The sequence below is a fragment of the Berghia stephanieae genome, chromosome 10 (genome assembly GCF_034508935.2).
Source record: "Berghia stephanieae isolate SIO BIC M18660-M18661 chromosome 10, UCSD_Bste_1.3, whole genome shotgun sequence".
NCBI classification, from domain to species: Eukaryota; Metazoa; Mollusca; class Gastropoda; order Nudibranchia; family Aeolidiidae; genus Berghia; species Berghia stephanieae.
Window position 1 is genome coordinate 38909345 of NC_088369.1, and position 24864 is coordinate 38934208.

Below are 24864 nucleotides of genomic sequence, written 5' to 3' on the forward strand. Positions count from 1 at the left end.
TTAAATCTTCTCCTTCTCAATAATTATCATCCTACCGTCTGCCTGCCTCACCCCCCCCCCTTCTATCTTCGTTTCTTTTTTTTTTTTATTTAATCGTTTACAAAATTAACAGGTGGGAATTTCCCGATTTTTTGGGGATTTTTTTTTAAATAATAAAAAGCTGCTTCTTGCTGAACTGATACAGAATAACTAAAGTACATAAAAAAAAAAAAAGATTCTATGCGTCGAATTACAACACTAACCAGTTTTGCCTATCATTCCAGTTCAGTTGTACCAACACACAAACACTATGTGTAACCTTATGTCTGTTTGAGAGAATTTAGTGAGAACTAATCACCCAAATAGCGGTCTGAAAGTTTATCTAGATAACTGCTGTATAGAAATGGTGATTTGAGAGAAATTTTATCTCGATTGAAATTGGTTCAATTAGTGTGTGTGTGTGTGTGTGTGTGTGTGTGTGTGTGAGAGAGAGAGAGAGAGAGAGAGAGAGAGAGAGAGAGAGAGAGAGAGACGAGCGAGCGCGAGAGAGAGAGAGAGGCCTACACAAGCGTTAAAAAAAAAGTTATTTACGTCTGTATGAAGTTCAAGGGCACGCAACTTGCCTGAAAACCTTTAAAAAAAAAAAATAAAAATTTAGAAACCCAAGCTGTTTACAAATATTATGTGTGTACACTCTCATCTCTCCTGTGCGTGCTCGCCACACAACACCACTAGATTCTCTCTCTGTGTGTGTGTCTCTCTCTCTCTCCTCCCTGTACTCCCCCCTCCCATTCTCTCTCTCTCTCTCTAACTATCCTCCCTGTAATCCCTCCCTCCCTCCCATTCTCTCTCTCTCTCTCTCTCTCTCTCTCTCTCTCTCTCTCTCTCTCTCTCTAACTCTCTTCCCTGTACTCCCTCCCTCCCATTCTCTCTCTCTCTCTCTCTCTCTCTCTCTAACTCTCCTCCCTGTACTCCCTCCCTCCCATTCTCTCTCTCTCTAACTCTCCTCCCTGTACTCCCTCCCTCCCATTCTCTCTCTCTAACTCTCCTCTCTGTACTCCCTCCCTCCCATTCTCTCTCTCTCTCTCTCTCTCTCTCTCTCTTTTCCCTGTACTCCCTCCCTCCCATGTTCTCTCTCTCTCTCTCTCTCTCTCTCTCTCTTTCTCTCTCTCTCTAACTCTATCTCTCTCGCATTTTTGTTTGTTTGTTTGTTTGCTTTTTTGTTTTTGTTTTTGTTTTTGCGTACTCCAGTATACTTAGTGCATATGTCCTTTTCTTATTGCCAACAACCAGCATCGATGACCCCATCATAACAATACCCTCTCATCTGCTATACCCCCATAACCATTGCCTCATAAGAGTACGGAAATTTCTGTCCAATTTACCGTAGTTCCCTTGACCTCCCTTGACCCCAATATACGGGCCAGCACTGTATTTACATAGACTTGTTTCATAACGAGGTTTCTCTCTCTCTCTCTCTCTCTCTCTCTCTCTCTCTCTCTCTCTCTCTCTCTCTCTCTCTTTCTTCTCTTCTCTCTCTTTCTCTCTCTTTCTCTCTCTCTCTCTCTCTCTCTCTCTCTCTCTCTCTCTCTACCCCCCCCCCCCCTCACAATCATTATGTTTTTATTTTACCTTCTAATACTCGTGTACTTACTATATACTTTACCCGTCTATCAAGTTTCTGTCTGTCGTTTGTTTGTCAGCCCCTCCGCCATTTTTCATACTCAACATTCATCCTTCGATCTATCTATCTATCTATCTATCCATTCATCCATCTTTCTGACCGTCTGTCTTTGCTGCCTGTCCATCCATCCGCCCGTTAGCTGATCTTTCCTTCTGTCGTATTTGTACGTCTGTCTGCCCCCCCCCCCTCTCTCTCTCTCTCTCTCCCCTCCCCCCTCTCCTCCTCTCTTTCTCCCTTTCTCTCTCTCTCTCTCTCCCCTCACCCCCTCTCTCTCTCTCTCTCTCTCTCTCTCTCTTCTCCCTTTCTCTCTCTCTCTCTCTGTCCTCTCCCTCCCCCCCCTCTCTCTCTCTCTCTCTCTCTCTCTCTCTCTCTCTCTCCTTTCTCTCTCTCTTTCTTCTCTCTCCTCCCCCCCCCCTCTCCTCCCCCCCCCTCCCTCCTCTCCCTTCACCTCCTTCCCACACACAAGCACTCACACTGGCTGGCTCTTCACGCCAATTCCATTTGCCCTTTCCAGCCACTTATAACCATCTACGATTCTCTAATAATACGCACCCCATTTTAAATGTCAGTTCCTCCCGGACCCACCAACCTAAATTGTTATATTATGTTACACTATATTATCATTATTTTTATTATACATCCCGTTCGTCTGATACAGTATAACGTTTTCCTCATATTTCATTGGTAGAAATTGTGTCTGGAATCTAGAACACTCGACGTGAGTAATAGTTCTGATTGTGTCGGCCATCTCGGGTAATTGGTTAATCAAACCATCCGCTTTACCCCCTTTCTGACAAAAGAGTTTTTTAATTTTATTTTTTTAAAATTATTATTCTTTTTAAAAAAAATATATTTAAATTAATGTTTTCCAGAAAACTTTTTCTTCGAATTTCACCCGACCACAATGACCCTCAACTTGTGACAGTTATAATAAAAAATATTTTTTTAAAAACCTCCCAAAAACCCACAGAGGTTTTGAGATTAAAAGAAAAATATTGGTAACAAGTTGGGAGCCAATTTAATCAGTTGATATTGGAAATAAAAACTATCTAGCCAAGATGAAAAAAAATGTATTTAAAATAAGAAGAAGAACCCCCCCCCCCCCCCCCCCCCACAAAAAAAAACAAAAACAAAAACAAACAAAACAAAAAACAAACAAAACGCAAAAAAAAAAAAAAAAACAACCAAAAAACCCCCCAAAAACAACCCCCCCCCTCTTCCAAAAAAAAAAAACAAACAAACAAAAAAAAAAACAAACAAACAAAAAACAAAAAAAAAAAAAAAAACAAAACAAAAAGAATAGCCAAAAAAAAAATGATATATTGTTTTGTCAGGAGTCTCCTGGCAGCTTTTTAGGGGCGTGACCAGTGAAAGTTTGACCTACATTTATTTGTTTTGTATTTATTTATATTTTTTTGGCCCGTTCTCATTGATTTTGGGGTAGATAAGCATACAATAATGTATAATGACACGTACTGCATTATTATGAAAGAGTAGGTGGGAATTTTTTTTTTTAATGGAGGAAAGTAAACGCGAAGGGGATCACATAATAAAGAGGAGTGTAAAGTAAATATAAATAGAATTATTTGTACATTTGTGACACACCTTGTTCATCTGGTGTTGTGTGTTGGAATGAACTAGATGCCGAAAATTGAGTTTTAAAGTCAAAATAATGACGACATTTCTTCATAATATATCGATCGGTTTAAGTGACCCTGATCTTGGCAAAAACTCTTGAGACTTCGGGAGGTCCCAGGTTTGATAATTTTTGACAAGATGGGGGTCATTGAAATCGATCGATATTTGAAGGACGAGCTTTTCTGGCCAAATTTTGAAATATGTGTCTTTCCAGAGTACGGTTAACTGTTTAAAATGAGATTTAGAAAGAAAAAAAAAAATTAGGTTTAAGTATTATATATACAGACATGGTTTGTTTTACTTCCAGCTCACACAACTGCTGGTGTGAGTAAGTCGACCACTCTATGCTAAGTCAACGGCGTCACTTTGTTAACATGGTTTATATTTTTATGTGTAAATGTTGCTGCTCGAAGCTCGAAGAAATAAATAATAATGTTAATAATGTAGTTAACCACGCCACTACCACATCATCTCATTCATCTGTGGTGTTTCATTCATCCTGTTTTGTTGATATAGGGGAAACCCGAAACGTTCATTTGATCTGTTTTATGTAATTAAATTGAAGCTTACATTCAATTTCACATTATTATTTATATATTTTTATATAATATACGAATGTGTCTCGATTGCCAGATGGAGCTATGACCAGCCGAAATCATTTTATATAATATTGCAGGTCTTTTAACTCTCCCCTTCCCGATCATTTTCAGTATTTCCCCAAAATGGCAGGCTTACCCAGCAGGAAAAAAAAAAATAGATTTTAAAAAACTCAAACAATCTCTCTATAAAACAAATTTATGTTCTTTTTAATTAAACAAAGATCATTGTGATGTACAAAATATATCTGAATAAGAAAAAAAAAAGTATATTGTGTCGTAACAATAAATGTGACGATTTTGCTGTAGGTGGTAAGGAGAGGGTTAACCGAACGCTACTATGGGCTTGTTTTTTTTTTTTTTTTCCATTCTTGTCATGGGGTATATATTTGCTTTTGTTTGAGAGTATTTCCCATTACAACAATGAGACAGACCATGATGGTGTGGGTTATCAGACTTGTTCGCAAGTATAGATGGAATGCATATGACGCCACTCAGGTCATTGTTATTGTTTTTTGCCATCCGCATTTATGAATAATTCTCACTAAACTGTATGAACCAGACTAGAAAAGTTCATGGTTACACATTATTTTGTGTGTTGGTCCGTTATACTTCCGGATGGCAATTTTGTGAGATTTTCAGCCAAGCGCATACTATCTACACGTCCACTCGGTGGCTTATCTGACTCTTAAAAAAAGAGACTTCTTTGGCTTGTTTTTCATATTTTGTTATTTATTTTATCTTCCTCAGGTCCTGCGACCGTTCGGATGCGATCCTATGACGGTCCTCCAGCGCCCCTCCCGATGCAAGTCCCCCCTGGACACATGGTACAGCAACTGGTCGACGAGAACGGAGTCCTGACTCACGTGCTGGTGTTCCCCCAGCCCCCCGCCCCTGCAATCAGCCCCATGTCATCCATGGGACACTATGTAAGTCTTTATATAATATCATTGGGAATGCTGAAAGAGGGAGGTGTGTGTGTGCGCGTGCGTGTATGTGTGTGTGTATGTGTGTGTGTATGTGTGTGTGTGTGTGTGAGAGAGAGAGAGAGAAAGAGAGAGAGAGAGAGAGAGAGAGAGAGAGAGAGAGAGAGAGAGAGAGTCGTAGCAGGAACTTAAAGGCGATGAAGGCAATGAGTTAGTAGGCACTCAATTATCATTATAGAATGCATTTACAATGGTCTCCGTAAATACTGTGGATATAAATGCTAATTAATTAATTAATTCATTCATTCATTCATTCATTCATTCATTCATTCATTCATTCATTCATTCATTCATTCATTCATTCATTCGTTCGTTCATTCATTCGTTCATTCATTTGTTCGTTCATTCATTCATTCATTCATTCGTTCGTTCATTCATTCGTTCACTCACTCACTTATCTCCCCTTTTCCGCTTCTTCCCCAGGGTGGTCCAGCCAACGGAAGCCAGTATTACAGTTACGGGGGTGGGTACCCTCCCAACCCCAACCAGTACCCCCACCCTCACCACAGTCACCCCGTCCCACCGCACGTGCACGGCGGGGGAATCCCTTCACACATCCAGGCGTCCAACAATCAAAACTGTTCCAGCCATCCTTCGCCAACAGGTGAGCAGTTAGTCTACAGACGATATGGAAGAAAAGAAAAAGAAAAAAAAAAAAAAAAGAGAGAGAGAGAGAGAGAGAGAGAGAGAGAGAGAGAGAGAGAGAGAGAGAGAGAGAGAGAGAGAGAGAGAGTGACTTAAAATATTTTTTTTGAAATTTTAATCATGCTGTTTTAATTAATCATTGTCACTCTTGATTTTAAGAGAGAGAAAAACAAAAAAGAGAAACTGGGAAAAAAACAAAACAAACACAATAATAGACAAAACAAAACAATCAAAACCCTTGATATAATATATAATAACATACTTCAAGGATAATTATAATCAAGATTTCCTGATGAGAGCGAACGCTCGAAACAATATTGTAGAAGTTGATCATAATTATACTTGAAATATTCTATAAATAGCTCCTTTATAAAAAAAAGAGTTGAGCACTATTATTTCATGGTTTTTTTGTTTTTATAATCTCTCTCTCTCTCTCTCTCTCTCTCTCTCTCTCTCTCTCTCTCTCTCTCTCTATATATATATATATATATATATATATATATATATATATATATATATATATATATATATAATCTCTACATCATTGTCTAGCAGACTAACAGTCATGTTAATCAGTATGAGAATGAAAGAAGTTTGTCCTTATACGAGGAATAGAGAAAATATACGAAAATATTCAAAAGTAAATTTGAGCAAGCAGTGGCGTAAGTGAAATTTAAAAAGTTTAGTCTGAACCCCCCTTTCCCCACTTTCCGCTACACGTTCAAGAGATGGAGGAATGATCGACGTATACTTATTTGTAGGTCTGATAACTTACATAGTTGTGTGGGGTAATGAAAATACTAATACTAACCAAACCAACGCCAAGGATTCGTCCATTACATATACGATACAACAATGTTAAAACAAGCCCTCGATTGTGTTCGGCAACAGACCTGCACACATTATGTACATCGATTGCAGGGCGTTTCTTGAACTGTCAAGGGATTTATGCAGGTCTCCTGTTCTCTGTACTTGCACGATCGATTTTGAAGAAATTATCTACATAGTTATGGGAAATTAACCATTTCGCATGCTGCTTGTCGATATATATTTTTTATGTGAGAAAGAATGCTGTGTTCTGGATAAAACGTGAGAGGAAATCAGTGTAACGATATTGGAGACGTTTACTGCTGATGGCAAAACTCAAGTAAAATGCCATTGTACGCATCATGTAAATATCGTCAAAAACATGATGCATACAACTTCACTACAGTCGCGACGCGACGTCAAGTAAGCACTGGTTCACCGTGTCATTCACTACCACTACCTACCAGTCAGCTGACACGACACACTTCACCTGAAATGACACAGGTGACATCTATTTTTAGCACAGGACAACAACATCCGGTATTGGTTCCCATATCGGAGATAACGTCTGCTGTTCACGAAAATCGCAACTCTTTTCTCTAAAGTGTTCTATTTTCAATGAAAAGACAAACAAATTCTTGAGTTTGCAAACTTTTATTACGCTAGAAAATTTCTGTTCAAACTTTCAATTGCTTCCAGCGCGACTGCAAGCAAAGTTGGAAACAAGCATAAATCATCTGTGTGACTTAACGGTTGGATTTGTACCCTGGTGTGTCAAGAGACATCGTCATCGATCGGTTGACACGATCCGCATGCGACTTAGAGGTTTCGTTTCTCTGTCGCGATGCGTACACACTACACCTGATGTGCATTGGGACATATTTGCTGACGAATTTTTATGGATTTAAATGTTCATCTTCAGTTTTCTAGTGGACTTTAGAACTTATTAAATTGCACCCCCTGCCTCTTGATTGAGATTGATCGTTGGATGATCCTCTAGTGACCAGAAGTCCTATCACTATTGTTTTATTCAGGAGAACTTATTTGGGATTTAAAAGTGGTTTCAATTTATGCACAAAAATGGATCATAATGAACTTTTCGGTTGGTAATGGCGAGATATAATAATTAAGTGAATTATATAAAAATAATATGCATCGTGGATGTCCTAAGATGTTCTTATTGATTTAAGCTTCCAACTTTTACATTCAGTCATTAAGTTACTCAGGAAAATAAACTCATCTTTTTTTCTTCCCCAAATCCCTTTTAAACAGTCCACCCTCTCCACTTGGTTTTACTTCCATACTAACAAGCTTAAACCAATCAATAAATTATATTCACACTAATATATTTGAGAAAAAAAAAAGAAATAAATGTGTTTCCTTTTTTGCTTTTGTACTTGTAGGCCCAAGTCCTCCATTGAATTCAACAGATGACAGAACACTTCGAACTAGGAACAGGGTTCGAAAAAAGCTGCAGCAGCGACGAGTAAATGGCAATGAAAACTTTTATCCAAATCCTCCGCGATTCCAAGGTGGTGGTCGTCGACCAAGGAACATGAACGGGGATATTGGGCCCATGCATGGTGCAGAGATGCCAGTATACCAAGGAAACCAGGGTGGGATGCCCCAAGAAAATGGACCAATGGAAACAGAGGAGGAGAGTAACTTGATAATTCAGTGTCTCTCTGCCTTGCCTGAACCTAAGGTAAATTTAAATGATTAAAGTTTGTATACATCAATAAACATTTCTTATTTTTATGTTGTTCCCAAAAACCTGTTGGTTAAAAAAAATAAAGCCTGTTACAACATGTAATTTTAGAGTGCTTGAAACCGTACAGAGTTACTTTAGAGGTTTACCACTAAATTAGTATTCAGAAGAAATATATTTTCTGTCCACTGTTGGATAATATGGTTGAACACGTATCATTGAGAGTTCAAAAGTTTACAATGAATGCATTGTTATACACATCAAATTGCATAAAATTGAAGGGCATATATATGCTTGGATTCTTTTTCCAACACCCTTGGATGTTTTCCGTACTGAAATTTTAATTTTCAATCCCTAGCTATGTTTGTAAATAAATCTAACTATATCACGGGGTAAGAATTTAAATGTCCTTCAGGGTGGAGGGCAATAATGTAATGATTTTCAGAAAACAAAGATCAAACCAAAGCAAAAAGAGGCAAACAAACACAAAATAAAATTGAAAATTATTAGAAATATAGATTAAAAAAAAAGAAAGAAAAGAAAAAAAAAGTCAAAATATTTTGAAATGTTCATACTGACCTATTGGGCTTTGCAAATAATTCTACTGTTTTTTTTTTCCTTTCAAAATTTCCATCACAGGTGACGGATGTGGATGCTAGAAGTGCAAAGGTCAAATTGTCTCCACCGGATTGTGGTGAGTCCATGGAGATCTATCCTTCTGATCTCAAGTATGAACTCTTCTTGTCAGACAGTGGCCGGGACAAGAAGTATGACTCTGTTTTCTGGTGAGTTTAGACCTGTAAATTCTCAGTCAATTAACTGAAATCAGTCAATTTGTCAAATTCAAATATTTAAAAAAGGAAAGAAATAAAAAAAGAAAGAATTCACAAATCGTAGTCGAATGTCCATAAAATAATTAGGAGTGTTCCACAGCGCTACGCATAGCTCATGGGGACCGTTTATATTAACGATGTATATATTGCCAAGACAAAGCGACGCTTTTTATAAAAGGCGTGTCTGAACACTTCCCTGGGTATTTTCACACATCCTTCGTTAAATTATTTTTTCACTTTCCAATCCGTCGTGATTCCAACTGTAGCCAATTTTAACTGAGCCACCGAGCGATAAATTTCACTGTTTCATCTAAGCCAAAATTGACCACATTTACCCTTCGAGTCTCAAAACTATGATAAAGTAAATTGCGAAATGCCGCAAGTCCGTTATGTAGACATCTTCAAATCGAAAGGTAGAATAGATTGCTACAAGCACATTTCGATTGCCTCACGTTGTAAACAAACTGGTTGACCGTTTCTTCACTGATTGAGTACCTGATCATAAGGAACAATGGTAAGTAGCCTAATTAATTCCCGTGCAAATCAGGACGTTTTCTGGCATTGTTTTGCTCAAGCCCAAGCGAGCTTGCTGTTTTGTGGCGATTTACCTTCATTTCGATTCTTTGAATTTTTCCGCTACGCCTGCTGAAGTCCGAAGTTTCTTCTTGATAATTCACTTCTACTTAATAATTCAGTGTATTGGTCTGAAGTCATATTTATTTAAGTTTTTTTTTCTCTGTCATTTACTGATTGAAAATCAAGTTTGCTCATTGCTACATTATTCTAATGTTCTCACAATGGCTGAGCTGTCTGTTCGTGGATCGCAATTCAGACTTGACGAGCATCGATAAAGATGTGAGTCCCGTGAGGAATATATTCAATTGGTCATGGCTAGAAGTTAAAGATGATAATGGTGATTATTTTTCTATGTCAAAAAAATTCCAGAGGCAGGAATATGACTTTGATGAAGTCATCTTTACCTATATGAATGACATGCTTATTAGCATTCCTTCTACATCAAATTATGGCAGTCATACTTCCAGTAAGAAATAACGACCACTATTTTGATATATTGTATTTATCACTCTCCTCTCCAATGATGCCCTTATTTAAAAAAAAAATAATTGAATCTTCAGTTTGTCGAAGAGTTTCAGTCAATTTTTATAGAGCTCATTTACAGGTCTATGAGTTACACACTGCCACCATCATTGTTGAATTCATCTTAATGACAATATCATCATCATCATCATCATCATAAATATTATGGACAATTAATGTGCACCATAATTTTTGTCAACATTATCACCATCATCATCATCATCATCATCATCATAGTCACTGCTACCACAGCTACCACCACCACCATCTCCAAAACTGTCATTTGATGTTATTTTTATACTAATTTTCGTCATCCTCATGGAAAACTTTCCATTTTTATTAATTCAGACCTTGTATTGATTGTAACTGTTTTAACATCTCTTATGCATTGATTGTAACTGTTATAACATCTCATAGCTAGGGCACTGCTTCGCACAATGTGCCTTTTATTCATACGTATCAATGTATTATCAGTAAAACAGCTGTTGTGAATATTTCTCAACCTTCACATTTTTAATTTCTTTCATCACAGTGGTAGTGCAACAGACATCAACTTGAAAGTTTTAACTCCTGCCACGGAATATTTTTTGAAGTGAGTATTATTGGGTAAAACGTTATATGTGACCCCTCGTCTCAAAACGGTATTATGTCGGGATGGACCAGATGCTAAAAAGTCAAATTATAGTTAAACTGGTCAAAAATATGAAACGTTGGTATTTAGCACAGTAAAATATGATATTCCTTCTCCTCTATAAAGAAAATGAACTCAACGCAAGTCTGATATTTCTGGCTACAAAATCCATTTTCAGCATCTTAATAATCCCGACTTAATACCGTTTTGAGACGAGGGGTCACATATGATGTTTATTATTGTTAATGATAATATCTAAATACATAAATTACTTTAGGTTTATTACAATTTTTTTTTTTAATTTAAAAGAGATTTCCCGTAACGTAGTTGGTAGAGCACTCACCTTACAAGCAAAAAGATTGTTATGGATCTCATGTGCAGTTGAGATGTTTTGTGACATCCTTGTCCACCAAGCAGTACTTGGATTACGTAGTTAGGTCTGTTGGATCGGGTAGAAAATACTTTGCCAAGGGGTAGTAAGCAATTGCTTCTGTCAGTTTAATGCAACTAAAACAGAATTTAATTATTGCTTTATGGGAGCTCTAAGGGACCACGTTTTTTGTTTTTGTTTATAAAATTCTGATCTTTACTCTGATCCTAGATTTATATTTTTGAACCAATCCATCTGATGAATATTGTTAAGAAGATTAACTTGTCATTGGGTCAGTTTTCTGTATGAACAAACTATGTCTGTTTTCAGCGTTAGAAAGTGATGAGTTTTAAAATATCGTATTGGGTTATTGACTTTTACATTGTTGCATAATTTTATCATTTGGACTTTGGTGAAAAATAAAAGGTTGAGATATTGTTTTTTTCCATTGAGACATAATTTTATCCTGTGAACTTTGGATTTTCCCCCTTGTTTATGCTTCAAGGCTGGCTTGTAATCCAATATTGCTGTCAAATAATTAGAATTCCTTTTCTCTGTTCTACCACCCCCCAGGGTTTGTGCAATTCTTCAAGAAGAACTGAAGGGCAACCTGACAGAACCAGTGAGCTTCCGTACCTCTGCCTGTGAGCCTGACACACCTCCTCATCCAGAACTGGCCTCCAAAACTAGGACCTCTCTGACTCTCAAATGGAATGTGAGTTTGAGAAATTATATATATATATATGTATATATACATATACATACATATGATTTTTTAATGTTTAACAGTGGGGAGGGATTTAAAAAACCTTTCACATGGATTTACCCTCTTCAATTTTCAGGTTGATAAAAATTGTCATAATGTCTGATCAAGCCTTCTCAAAATTGTATTTTGTTAAGGGCGGTAGATGATGTTGTACGTTGAATTTAAAGTCTGAATCATACAATTTGAGATAGGTTCAATATCTTTTTATTCAGAAGAATGAATGCAGATTCTTAAACTGAAAAAATCTAAAGTGTAGTAATTCTGATCTTATTAGTCAGTAATGTAGATTTTTCCACTCGTGTCTGGCCCCAAAATAATGCCATATGTCGCAGTAAGTCACATCTATGAAATCTCCATTGATAACAATAATAATGATAATAATGATAATAATAATAATAATAATAATAATAATAATAATAATAATAATAATAATAACAATAATATTAATAATAATAATAATAATAATAATAATAGACTCTTATAGAGCGCACGGTATCCTCAACAATGAGGCTCTTGGCGCTGATCAAGCAAGCGACAGACTTTTTGAACTTTGATTTTCTCAATATAAGAAAATGGCAATCTATTTTTTTTCTTTTCTTTTCAGAGCACTACTGAAAATGGATCCAAGATAACAGCATATTGTCTTGAGTCAGATCAGGTAAGGTTGTTTTAATTAATTCATTGATTACTTCATTATTTTTATTGGAGCAAATCTGCTGCTTTTTAAAACAAAGGGTTTATTTATTTTACTTTTATCAAGGGAACTTGTTGAGATCTTTGAAAACAATCGGATTGTTTTCTTGAGACATCAAATGAATTGCTCATTTTATTTGGAATTTTTGTTCAAGGATTCTTTTAAGAAAATACAAAAAAAAAAACAAAAAATTAACAACAAACAAAAAGACTTTTATCATTGTTCAAAGCCTCCCCTCCCACCTTTTTCTTCTATTTCTTTCTTATCCCCAACGCTGAAAATGGTTCGGAGAAATGAAATGGTTATGAATCTGCAATTTTCGGTTTAGTGACTAGTCTGTCCAAGAAACAAGGATAAATACAAAATTGAATCATTTTTATTCACAATCTTGTTTGAATTATAGGACAGAGGCATTGGGTGTTTTAACGGTTTATTTTGTTTTTGTTTGTTTTTTCTTAAATAATCCCATAACAGTTTCATGGGTCTCAAATTTTTACACTACTTAGTTGTATTTCAAGTTCTCCGTTATTTACTTCCGCTTGTGGTCCAGGCCCTCAGTAGTATCTATACACCTTCAAAAATCATTGTAAACAGTCTGGTAGCAAGGGACTTATCCATGCTTATTTGTTGTTTAATAATTTTTCCTTTTGACTGTATAATTTGTTTGTTAATAATTTTTTTTTTCTTCTGCATTCTGCAGAAGCCTCGAAATAATCCTCCTTTTTGAAAATTCTTGATTTGAGTTTGAGACCCAAGCATTTTTTCAATTCCCTTTCAATTACAGGGCTCAAGGGACGACAACTTTATTGAAGTTTACAGTGGTATCCAACGTCGCTGTAAAGTGTCTGGTCTCAACACATCCACTAGATATTTGTTCCGATTGGCTGCTGTCAATGCACAAGGCAAAAGGTAAGAATCATTTTTTTAAAGAAAAATTATTTATAAAAATTTATTGTGCAGCTTTTTATATAATGTGTCGTGCTAAATTACTGTATCAGCTGCAACTCATTGCCTCAAAACTGTATCCCTGTCTTGATTTGGGTACTGAAAAATGAATTTATCCATGGAATATACAAACCTTTATGTGTTTTAAATATTGATGTTTTTTAAAGAGTGAGAAAATTTCCATATAACTCATTATTTTGACTGTATTGTTCCACTTACCTTTTTTTTCTCACTTTCATGTATGTTGTCATCAAATTGTATGAGTTATTGGCGAAAGCCTAAGATTAAATGAACTTTGAACTTTTCTTTATCTAGTTCTCTTCTAAATAATACCGGATTGGGACAACGGGTCTCATTTTTTGATCTTAAAATGAAATGAACGTGGCAGAGTTGATAGCTTAATGTGTTAAATATTTTTAATGTAATTTTTTTTGTAACCCTCCCTCCGTTTTGATCCTCTATCCCTACAGCCAATACAGCCAGTGTGTGGCTTTCTACACGAGTGGCTCGGTACCTTCCCAGCCTGATCCTCCAATGCTGTCAGAGAGGTCTGTCCTTAGTCTTACCATTTCCTGGATCAAGCGACCCAATGATGAGGAGTTCCTCCTACAGATGGAGGATGACACTACTGTGAGTAAAATAAATAAATTAATTAACTAATATGAATATTTATATAACTGACGCCTGGGTTATTCCAGTCTTCCCTTGGAATAGAACCTAGAGGCACATTTTCTCCTATGGGATGAATAAAGGTAATTTTATAATTTTTTTTTTAAATTTATTTTTTAACGCATTTCCACAGATTTCCCACGCTCAATGCACTTCACAATGTTCCATTTTATACCCCAGAGGGCCATATGGACCGTGTTTCTATTTCATACAGTACCAGTCACTGACACTCTTAAAATATCCACCATTGCTTACAGCTAGGTTCAGGTTCCCACTTGAGTGGGGGGTAATGTGTGTACAGTGCCTGAGTCAAAGACGTGATGTAGGGACCAGAATTTTAGTACACCTCTTTATAGTAATAGTCTGTATATACTTTTCAAACCAACATTTAGTGATTTCAAAATCAAGTACCCTGAAAGGATGTTTTATGGGATATGGGAAGATTCTAACAAATTTTAGTGGGAGGTGGGGGATGTTATGTTTCCATTGTTCTGGTCTTGAAAAGTTGTATAACCAATCATTCCTTGTCATAATCATTTGGATGAATATTCCAAGAACTGAAACAGAGGTTCCAACTTCTATGAAAATTACGAATGTTAAAAAGGTGGCAAAAAACTGAAACAGAGGTGCCAACTTCTATGAAAATTACAAATGTTAAAAAGGTGGCAAAGCGAAAATTATGAAAATCATTGAAAATCATGTATTCGTGGCAACTGCCGTTTTCCTTGTATTATACAAAATTTATACAGTGTCTGATTTACACTTTTTTTTTTTTCACATTAAACTTTTTTTCTCCCAAATTCCACATTTCTGATTCTTGAGGTTGGCATCTCTGCTGAAATCATCCCATTTGTTGATCGCCTAATGTACTTTCTCTCTCTCTCTCAGGGCCATGGCTTCCTCCCAGTCTACAATGGACCAAACCTTTGCTATAAAGTGTGCAATTTAAGACGGAATGACGAATACAAATTCAGGGTAGGTTGATAACGAAATAAACAAAACAAATAAAAAAAAAGATGAGGTTTGATTCTGTCAGATTGACCTTTGACATCACATTCTGTTTTACCAGCAGTACATTCTCATAACCATCTTGATCCACAAGCAATCTGTGTTTTATTAAAAACTTACCTCCATTTGTATCTCAGTTTCAACATCAGCTGCAGAATTCCTTAATCTTGCCACTGTCGTAATCAATCATCACCTTTATCATCTTTATGACTGTCTCTACTACTAATAGTACTACCACCGCTACTTCTACTACTACTACTACTACTACTACTACTACTACTACTACTACTACTACTACTACTACTACTACTACTACTACTACAACTACTACTACTACAACGATGACCACAACTACTGATTCTCATTATCATCATCATACTTATCATTATCATCATCATCATCATCGTTATCATTACTATTATACCGTTTCCTCCCAATCCCATAATCCAGCTATGTGCTAAAAACGATGAGGGGTCCAGCAAATGGAGTGAGACTGTTTCTTACAGGACCAGGCCAGACCGACCCCAGTGTCCAAGCAAGCCCCAAATTAAGGGCAAGATACAAGCACATTCATTCAAGATTACATGGGGTGAGTACTGCCAATATCTGACACACAGACAACTTTAGCCTGCTTGCTGATTTCTCCCCCTCTACCCCGCCTCCTCTCCTCCGAATCAAAAACAAATTCTTAATTTTTTGGTCTAGTTCTTAGATAAATAAATAAAAAATTGAGCTTTATATAGCGCAATATCCACTAAATGTGCTCAAAGCGCTTTACAAGGGGTCCCTGGTCAACAGCAACGTTTAACATGTAGGACGGGACATACTGGATGTTAACTGTCTTTTAAAACTTCTGTATATATATAACCCCCCCCCCTCCCCCCCCCCATTTCCTTTAGCTTTAAATTCTTGTATTGATTTATGACTTTTGCATAGGTCCTATTAGGATCCTTTGCCATGAAGGAGTCTGTTGAATATAGGTAAAATCGGGATTGTCCCGGTTTGGCATTTTGGAGAAAAAAAAATAAAATTGAACATCAAAACAAAACAACCTTGGCTGTTTTTTTGTATGTGAGGAAATGACCCTGGCACGTCCTAGGATTCATGAGGAGTATTTTAAAACAGGGAATAGGTAAATTGAGAGAAGACTATAGCTCTAAATCTAGGCTATAAGAGTCCAAACACACTGCCATTATGTGTTATGACAGTTGAAGGCGCTAGGGTGTGCCTCTTTTAATAGCTCTTTGAAAAGTTAGTCGCTATGTATTTGTCTGTAAGAGATGATATGATTGACTTTTGCAATTCACCTCACAGTTTTTTACCGATGTCATCATAAGTGATAGAAGAAATAGAAAGAGAAAACGTGGCTCACATCAGTTGGAAAAAAAATCCAAAGCAAATGACATAATTTTGACCCTTTGGTCTTCTTCAGCAGACAGACAATTAAGGCAGCAGCCTCTTATGGTTCTACTATGTTATGACGATTGACCCAATCAGCAAAGTCCGGTCCGCATTCGTGCACCGTCGCGAACCCGCCTGGTAGGGAATTAAGGCAAAAATATGTTGACAAAAAAATTGTCTCATTTCAATATTAAAAGTAACAGAGGTATAAAGTAGACAAAGATGGATACAGGAAAAAAAACCATTAGACCCATGGGAATCAGTCATATTTAACTGATTTTTAGTTTTAGTTTCAAATAACAGACAAAACAAATCACAAAATGATGACAAAAAGAACTGGTACATTAAAATATTAAAAGTAACGAGGGATACAGAGGAAAAAAAAATTGACATTTTAAATTTAAATTTAATTTTAATCATACCTGCCTATTATTACGGACCGTCCGTAATTGTTATGGAAGTGTAAGGACAATTACGGATTTACGGAAATAGAAGAAATATTACTGATACAAATGGTCGCAACGTTAATTCAAATTTTTTTTTCTTCATTATTGTACCGCATGCTACAATAAAAAATCTATATATAATGTGTAGAATTTGTAGCAGATGTAGTTTTTACTTATTCACTGGACTTGATTTCTTCTGAATATTTTGCCATGCTGTGGAAAATGGACTTTGATTGAGGCTTGACCGGCATAAGTAGTATGCCTATATAACATGGTAAGTTTATTTTACATATATAAAAGGGTGTATCTATCATTTTTTGTTTGTTTGCTTTAGTATTACTGAAATTTGACCATTAATTACTGATGAATTTTGTATTTCTTACTGAATTTGAAATTTTCAAGTAGGCAGGAGGTATGTTTAATTCATTTTCTTTTAAAATCTTTTTCTCTAGACCCTCCTAACGATTCTGGTGGTATGGAGATTAACAAATACTTAGTGGAACTGGACGACGGTCAAGGTGAGTAGAAATAGAAGAAATGAATGTAGAGTGGAGAAGGCCTAAAGAGTTTTTTTTCTTATTTTTGAATTATTCAAATGTGCCATTGAAATTCATTTATCTGTATAGTTTTTATACGATCAGGAAGAATGAAAATTGTTGTTATTTTGAAAATGGTGAATAGTGAATACAATTTCTTGTGATCTTGAGTGAATAACAAATAATTATTGAAACCTTAAGGCTTTTCTATTAAAAAAAAAAAAAATTTATTATTGATATAGCATTGACCTCAGAGTAAATGTGGAGATAGAAAAATGAATTGAAAAATGGCAATAGAGGCCAGATTTTAATTTTTGTTTCTGAAGTGAAATAAAAAGATATTTTAAAAAATAATTTTGACTCAGGGTTTGCTTCGGATATTGTCCAGTCAGTGGAAAGGCGATGGACGGTTCTTTAACATCTAAAGCATATATAGATTGGACTAAGAGGCCTTGAATATAGTTCAATCTTTGGCTCCCGCAAATTAGCGAAATTTATATTACAATCACTGAAAATAAAAGTTGTCGAGAAGAACTGAAGTTTATAAGAGATTTCAAATCCGGAGTCTTGAACTTTGCAAGTTTATAATTTACTTTGTATAGTTTTGTATTGATAGAGCTCTGATCAAACAACTCTTGATGTAGACAAACTTCAATCACTGCAAACTCATTACTCGTCAAATTTGCTATAGAAGTTTCTTTTTGTGTAACTGAAATCACAATTCCAGTTTTTTATATATATATATTATTTTCAACGAAGAATCATTTTGGGTTATCATGTTAAAATTACACGGTTGCTTTTTAAAATTGCAAACAAGAAAAGCTCTCTTCGTGCTGAATGTCCATGTTCATATTTTTATCTTTTCTTTATCAATCCCATGTCTCCCTATTGATTTCATCAAATTTGATTTTAAAAAATACAAACGAACTTATGTTCGGGTGTCTCAATAGCTCAGCATTTGCTTCACTTGCAAAGGGACCGAGGTCGATCCCAGGTGAAGTTGAGATTTTTTTCTAACCCCCTGTCCATCCAGCAATGATTGGGTAGCCAGGTCTGTTAGATCTAGGGGAAAGTACTTTGCGATAGACTAGCATCCTCTCCAAAGGTTTGCAAGCAATTGCTATTGTCTGGTTCACGTTTTAGAAACCGGGATTAACTTTGAGCAGAATGGTTGTGAAGACAGAACTTGTTAAAACTTGTGATTAAATCTCTTTTCTACCACCCTGTAAATTGACCAAACTTTTTAAAGTTATGAATATTAAGGATGGATCTTTTCCTTTTTTCCTTCCACCATTGCAGAAGGAGGTAACTATTTCTATCCCCTATATATAGTCATTGGAATTCAATTTTTGTATCATGTCGTGCAATCTATAGTAGCTAGAGTATATTTTATCACTTAAGGAAATGTGTAAAAATAGTTTTTAAAAAAGGTTTAAAGAAGAAAAAAAAGTATAGGAGAAAAAAAACCCAAATCACTTTACCAAGACCAGACCATTTGCTATGATGTATGTATGTTAAGTTTATGTAAGTTTCATTATTTTTTTTCTATATCCAACCTTGTTTGATGTCATGTTGGTACAAATAGACAACTGAACACATTTGTGTGACGTTTATTTATTTATTCGTCATAAACTTAAAGGGTTAAAGTATTGTTTGAAAAAGTTGAAGATGTTGACTACTGTTTTCATTTGCCTCCAATGGAAATTAAGTGTCATAATATTATATTTTAAAGTTAATCTACCTCTTTTGTATTTCTAAATAAGTCCTTTGTGTGTGTGCAAATTTTTTGGTTTTCCCTCAAAAATCAAACGGAGAATTGGGTAGTGATGAAAAGAATGAGAAGGGAGTTGATGTTATAATTTTTATTTGATGTGAGCTTTTCTTTCGAGTACGATGTTATTTCTCACCTGTTGAGTATCACCAAACACCTCTATGTATCCCTCATATTCATCAGACCCTCCGAATGCATGACTATAATATGTGACCAATTTGGGAGCAGGCAATGGTATAAGATAAAAAATCTGAAAAGGTGTGTCAGACCTTGGAGTCAAAGCGACTGATTTTTTTCTGGGGGGTGGTTTAGTCAAAGCAGAAAGAAAAAAAAATCCATCCCAAATAATCAGATGAGATTTTCTTGTATTTTCTTTCTGCATTGTCTGGCACTGTTTATGACACACCTTTTCAGAAATCTATAATTACGTAACTATGACCTTTGGCTTGCATAAGATTTATTTTTCTGATTATTTTTCTTTTGAATCCAAAAAATTAAAAAAAAAAAAATTGATTTAATCTAATGTTATTTTATTCTATTTTATTACATCTTATTATTTATTTATTTATTTATTTATTTATTTATTTATTTATTTATTTATTTATTTATTTTTATTTATTTATTTATTTATTTATTTATTTATTTAAAATTATTTTTATAGTGCATTAACTCATTTAGATAGAGAAATATGTTTAAGAGACATGGAATCCTGCACAATTGATTTTAAAGAGTGACCATTTGAATTTATTAATTGTGCATTGAGTGTTTTTGCGTTTGAAATGTAAAACTCTATTGTGCAAATATTTTGATGGGTTGTTTTTTTGTTTATTTGTGCGTTTATTTCTCTTCTCCCCCATCTTTTCTCCTTTGTCTTGTGCCAATCTTGTACAAAGGATATAATATGGTTTTTATATTATGATGTTTTGTCCTTGGTTCATCTCAATAGAGTTCGTTATTTAATGTTTAGAATTTTTTCAAATAACATACTTACAGTTAGGAATTTCCCATAGTTTAAGGATATTACTCTGTGGATTAATTGGGGAATAACTGTGGTCATCATTTTAAGAGATTGTCTTTTGTGATCTAGTTTTTTGAAAATAATTATAGATTTATTATTCAGATCAGACCTGTAAATCCTTTGGCTATTTTCGGAATTTCAACTCACTAGTTTTGGTCAACATTGATCCCCCAACCCTCTTCAGGCCCGTGAAAAGTAAAAAAACCAAACAAAAACAACAACAACAAAATGACAACTACTGCTATTTTTATTGCGAGGACCCACCCTCCCTCCTCCTCCTGTTCCTTGATGCATCATTGGTGTGCAAATATCACAGCCTTTAGCTTCCCTTTCATTGATGTGCAAACATCACAGCTTTTAGCTTCCCTCACTCAAGTTGAGCCAGAGAGTCCAGCAATCAAAAATGCCTGTGTGCTATTTTCATGTTTCAACAAAAATTGACTCGTTGATTTCTTGACCATGACTTTGTCGATACAGATATTTCCAATGAATGACATCTCCTTTCAAAATCTAAATTTTACTTGCTTTAATTACAAACTTGTCGATTGTTCCGTTGACCTAAAAGCTATTGATGTAAACAAACCATTTTTATTTTGGAAAAGTCTAGACTACTCTATTTTCCTGCCTTTCCTGGCCTGATTATTTTATTAATTCTCTAGGACTTGAATAGAACTCAAGACAAATGTGTTCTGTTGTGAACAACAAAAACTGGGTGGGGTTCCTACCTCCCATAGTGGGCAGGGAGGTTCATACTGTGTCTTCTATCCCCTTATATCTATTTTCCAGCATGCTTTCTGTCTTTGTCTTGGAATAAGATTACTTGGTTTTGTCCTGGCCCTGGCCGGAGTTCCTTTGTTGGGAGGGAAACAGTCGAATGTATAGTTATAGATTTAATGATTTTTTTTTCATTGTAAATTATCTCTCTGTTATGCATTGTATTATGTTTAGTTACATATTATATTATATGATTTGTAAACATTTGAGTGTATTCCTCTTAGTGGGGACCAGTGCTTGTGTCTGGATGAGACTTTTAGGTGATCTCATACTAACTGCTTTGATAGTGTGCTCTTGGAATCTACATCTGTTTCCTATTCGAACCAATTCCCCTTTGTCTTACCTTTCTTGGGTGCTTTAATTGTAATTCTAGAACTTTTTTACTATCCCATTTTCTTCCTTTTTACTGGCGCTGATATGACCTTAATGTGTTGCAAGCGCCGTAAAACCCTTAAAAACAAACAAAACAAACAAACGAACAACAAAAAGTTAATGACGAAGCTTTAAAATTATGGGCATTCAAATGATAGAAATAAAAAGAGAGAGAAAACAAGAAAGGGAAAGAAAGTTTTTCTTTTGTTCTGAAGAAAAAAAAACAGTTGAATGTATGGTTATAGTTTTGGGAGATCATATATTTTCTCCTTGTAAATCATCTCTCTGTTCTGTACTGTTATTTTTATTATTTTATTTTTCACATGTGATTTGTAAACATTTGAGTTTATTCCTCATTGTGGGATCTTTCGCTAGTGTCTGGGTGAGATTTTTGGGTAGTCTTAAACTAAGTACTTTGATAGTGTGCTCTTGGAATCTACATCTGTTCCCTATTTGAACCAATTCCCCTTTGTCTTACTTTTTCTTGGGTGCTTTGATTGTAAATCTATAATATTTTTACTATTCCATTTTCTTCTTTTTACTGGGCTGATATGACTTAAATGTGTCGTAAGTGTAGTAAAACCCTTAAAAACAAAAACAAACAAAATCTATTTCATTAGAAAATATTTGATATACTGTAATAGGTCTTTTTGTATGAACTCTAGTGTAATATTTATTATTTGTGTGCACCATTCATTGTGGTATTGATGATGAAAAGGCACCCATAGCTGTTTATATGGAATAGATGTGGTATAAATGATTTGCATCATTATAAGCATTATCATCATTGTCGTCTTATATGTTAGAATAGTTGACTGTGTTTGGTATGTTTTCATATTGATTTGGTTCAGTGTTTTCCTCTGTGATCTTAGATTGTGTTTAATCTTGTTTTCAGGTTATGAAGTTGTGTACGAGGGATCTGCCAGGGAACACCAGTTTGACACATTGGTGCCAGGTCACACATATCGTGTCCGAGTCAAGTGCTTCAGCATTGGAGGAAGTAGTGATGTGAGTAAAAACATTTCTCCATTCAATTAAAAACTTATACAGACCTGCCAACCGTTCCGCTTTTGGAGGAATCATTCCTCTTTTCACTCTTCCTTTCCGTTCTTCCGCTATTGTCTCTAGAATTCTGATTTTCAAAAATGATGATATAATGGTAAGAAGATAGATAGATAGAGAGAGAGAGAGAGAGAGAGAGAGAGAGAAGGGGGGGGGGGGGGTGTAAAAAGTTAACTTTAAAAAAAAATAAATTTTATGATTGCCAAAAGGGAGCTAAGTAGGAAAATTAATTGCACTCCTTCCCCCCTTCCCCATTCCATTACCTAACACATGTGATGTAGTTTTGTCAGCTGACCAGAAGACTCTTTATGTGTTAGGTGACAAATGTCGTGGTCATTTTGATACAGAATTCTCCATTGGTAAGAAATTCCTATTTTTCCGTCTCAAATTCCTATTTTCTGACATCTGATTCTACGTTTGGAATGTGAAAGGTTGGCAGTCTGCTTCGTTATGATTAAGTTCAAAAGTTATGTATTTTTGGCAAGCTGAAGTTTTACTTGTTGAATTAATAGGAGGGTAAGGATATTTATTCAGTGTACATGACACTGTGAAAGGGTTTTTAATTTTATTCATGAAATGGGAACCATGCTCGATTAAACAATTTTTTGATTGTTTTGGAAATTTATTATTTTTGCTGGAAATTAAAAATTTCTTACTTCCAAATTATACATTTCTGATTTTTGAGGTTGGCATGTCTACATTAATTGCATTTACCCCTCGGATGCCAATTTTAACTTTGCAACATTTTGAATTTATTTTGAGCACAAACACATTTACAACAACATATGGATTTTGTATGGTTAGAGTTGGAATTAGGATAATAAAATATTGCCTTCTTAAATCTATTTAGAAATGGGATGTAGATTTTGTAAGATTTTTCAGAAATCAAAAGGTTTCACGACGTTTTGCTATGAATCAATTCTGGTCACAAAAATCTAAGTTAAAATACAGTACTTTGTTGCTTAACATTGGGGGTGGGGGGAGGGAGAAGAGGGGTGGTGGTGATCGCAATAGCTCAGTTGGTAGAGTAGTCCCTTCACATACAAAAGGGAATGTGTTTGATCCCGGTTGAGTTTTTTTTTCTGAACACCCCTCCCCTGTACACTCAGTAGTGATTGGGTAGGTAGCTGGGACTGTTACATTTGGTGGAAAGTACTTTGCCATAGGCTAGCCCTCTCCAAAAGGGAAGCGCTACAGAAACCCGGGATAAATACCTGCTCCATGGGCTTTAGGGCTCTGAAGGAGTTCATATGCATGTAAAATCTAACAAATTTGTTCGATTTTCAATGAGGGTGAACTCGAGAGAGTTAACTCACTCAATCCGAGAGATTGTTGATACTTTTCAAAATTGGAAAAAAAAATGTATTAAAAATGAGCATTTACATAGATAGTTTTATTCAACTGCCATTAAATGCAAAAACTAAAAACATTAGCTTTGACTCAGAAAAATAATAAATAGGCATGGGGTAAATGTAACCTGGGTAAACACGGATATAGTCGGTGTTAAGGTTGAGTGAGTTAATACTCTGTAGCTGGTATGTAATGATGTTCCAACTTTCTCTTTGTGTCCAGTTCTCGGACTGCTGTGTGGCAACAACCCTGCCTGTCATGCCTGGCCAGTGTCCAGCACCAAAACTACAGGGTAAACCCAAGGCAACTTCTCTACACTTGAGATGGAGTGAGTACAAAATCAATTAACCATTTAACTTTTCATGTTTTATTCGGCTATGTGGTCCAGTGGTATGTTACTCGTTTTCTGATAGGAAGGTCCTGGGTTTGAGCCTCGCTCGGCGCATAGTTGAGTCTTTGGAGAAGGCTCTTTACGCACATTCTCTCACTGTACTCAGGTGTAAAATGAGTACCTGGCTGTTAACAGCGTTGTCTCTGTCCGAAAAAAAAATGTAATAACGCTAATAGGCGTCATGTACCGTCCTACATGTCAAATGTTGATGTTGGCCAGGGAACCCTTGTAAAGCGCTTTGAGCATGTTTAGTGGATTTTGCGCTATATAAAAGCGTAATTTCTATTTTTTTTTTTAACTTTTCATGTTTTATTTGAAGTATACTTTTGAAACAAAATTTGAACATTTATACAGAACATTGCCACAGATTTGCCATGCTCAATGCTCTTTAAAAAAATGTTTCATTGTTGGCTCTGTCTGAAAAAAAAAACAAACTGTAATATAAATGTTAAGTGTTGTTTGCTAGGAACTCCATGAAAAAGTGCTTTTAATACATTTAGTGGATATTGAAAGTCGCTCAATGCTTTTTTTTTTTTTTTTTTTTTTTGAGAAAAAAAGATAAATAAATTGCCATTAAAATTAAATCAGATTTAATGAATGCCATTATAAACTAAAGTTACGAAAAATTTGTTGAATTAATTGACTTTTTGAAATTATAAGAAGATCTTGGCAGCCTTGAATGTAAA

General features: G+C 35.4%; 2 protein-coding genes across 2 annotated transcripts in view; both read left to right on the top strand.

The window, feature by feature from the left end:
* The window catches only part of LOC144981101 (uncharacterized), an 860429-nt gene that overhangs the window by 731752 nt on the left and 103813 nt on the right, over positions 1 to 24864 (top strand). The window lies entirely within an intron of this gene.
* LOC144981098 (uncharacterized) overlaps positions 1 to 24864 on the top strand; it is a 62931-nt gene that overhangs the window by 26381 nt on the left and 11686 nt on the right. Inside the window, exons 2-15 of the mRNA XM_078929224.1 lie at positions 4648 to 4826; positions 5307 to 5487; positions 7739 to 8040; positions 8683 to 8828; positions 10507 to 10566; positions 11549 to 11690; positions 12346 to 12399; positions 13220 to 13344; positions 13851 to 14010; positions 14938 to 15024; positions 15508 to 15646; positions 17357 to 17422; positions 22271 to 22383; positions 24010 to 24115. Coding sequence (XP_078785350.1) covers positions 4648 to 4826; positions 5307 to 5487; positions 7739 to 8040; positions 8683 to 8828; positions 10507 to 10566; positions 11549 to 11690; positions 12346 to 12399; positions 13220 to 13344; positions 13851 to 14010; positions 14938 to 15024; positions 15508 to 15646; positions 17357 to 17422; positions 22271 to 22383; positions 24010 to 24115 — 1860 coding nt within the window. The remainder of the gene's footprint in view (positions 1 to 4647; positions 4827 to 5306; positions 5488 to 7738; positions 8041 to 8682; positions 8829 to 10506; positions 10567 to 11548; positions 11691 to 12345; positions 12400 to 13219; positions 13345 to 13850; positions 14011 to 14937; positions 15025 to 15507; positions 15647 to 17356; positions 17423 to 22270; positions 22384 to 24009; positions 24116 to 24864) is intronic.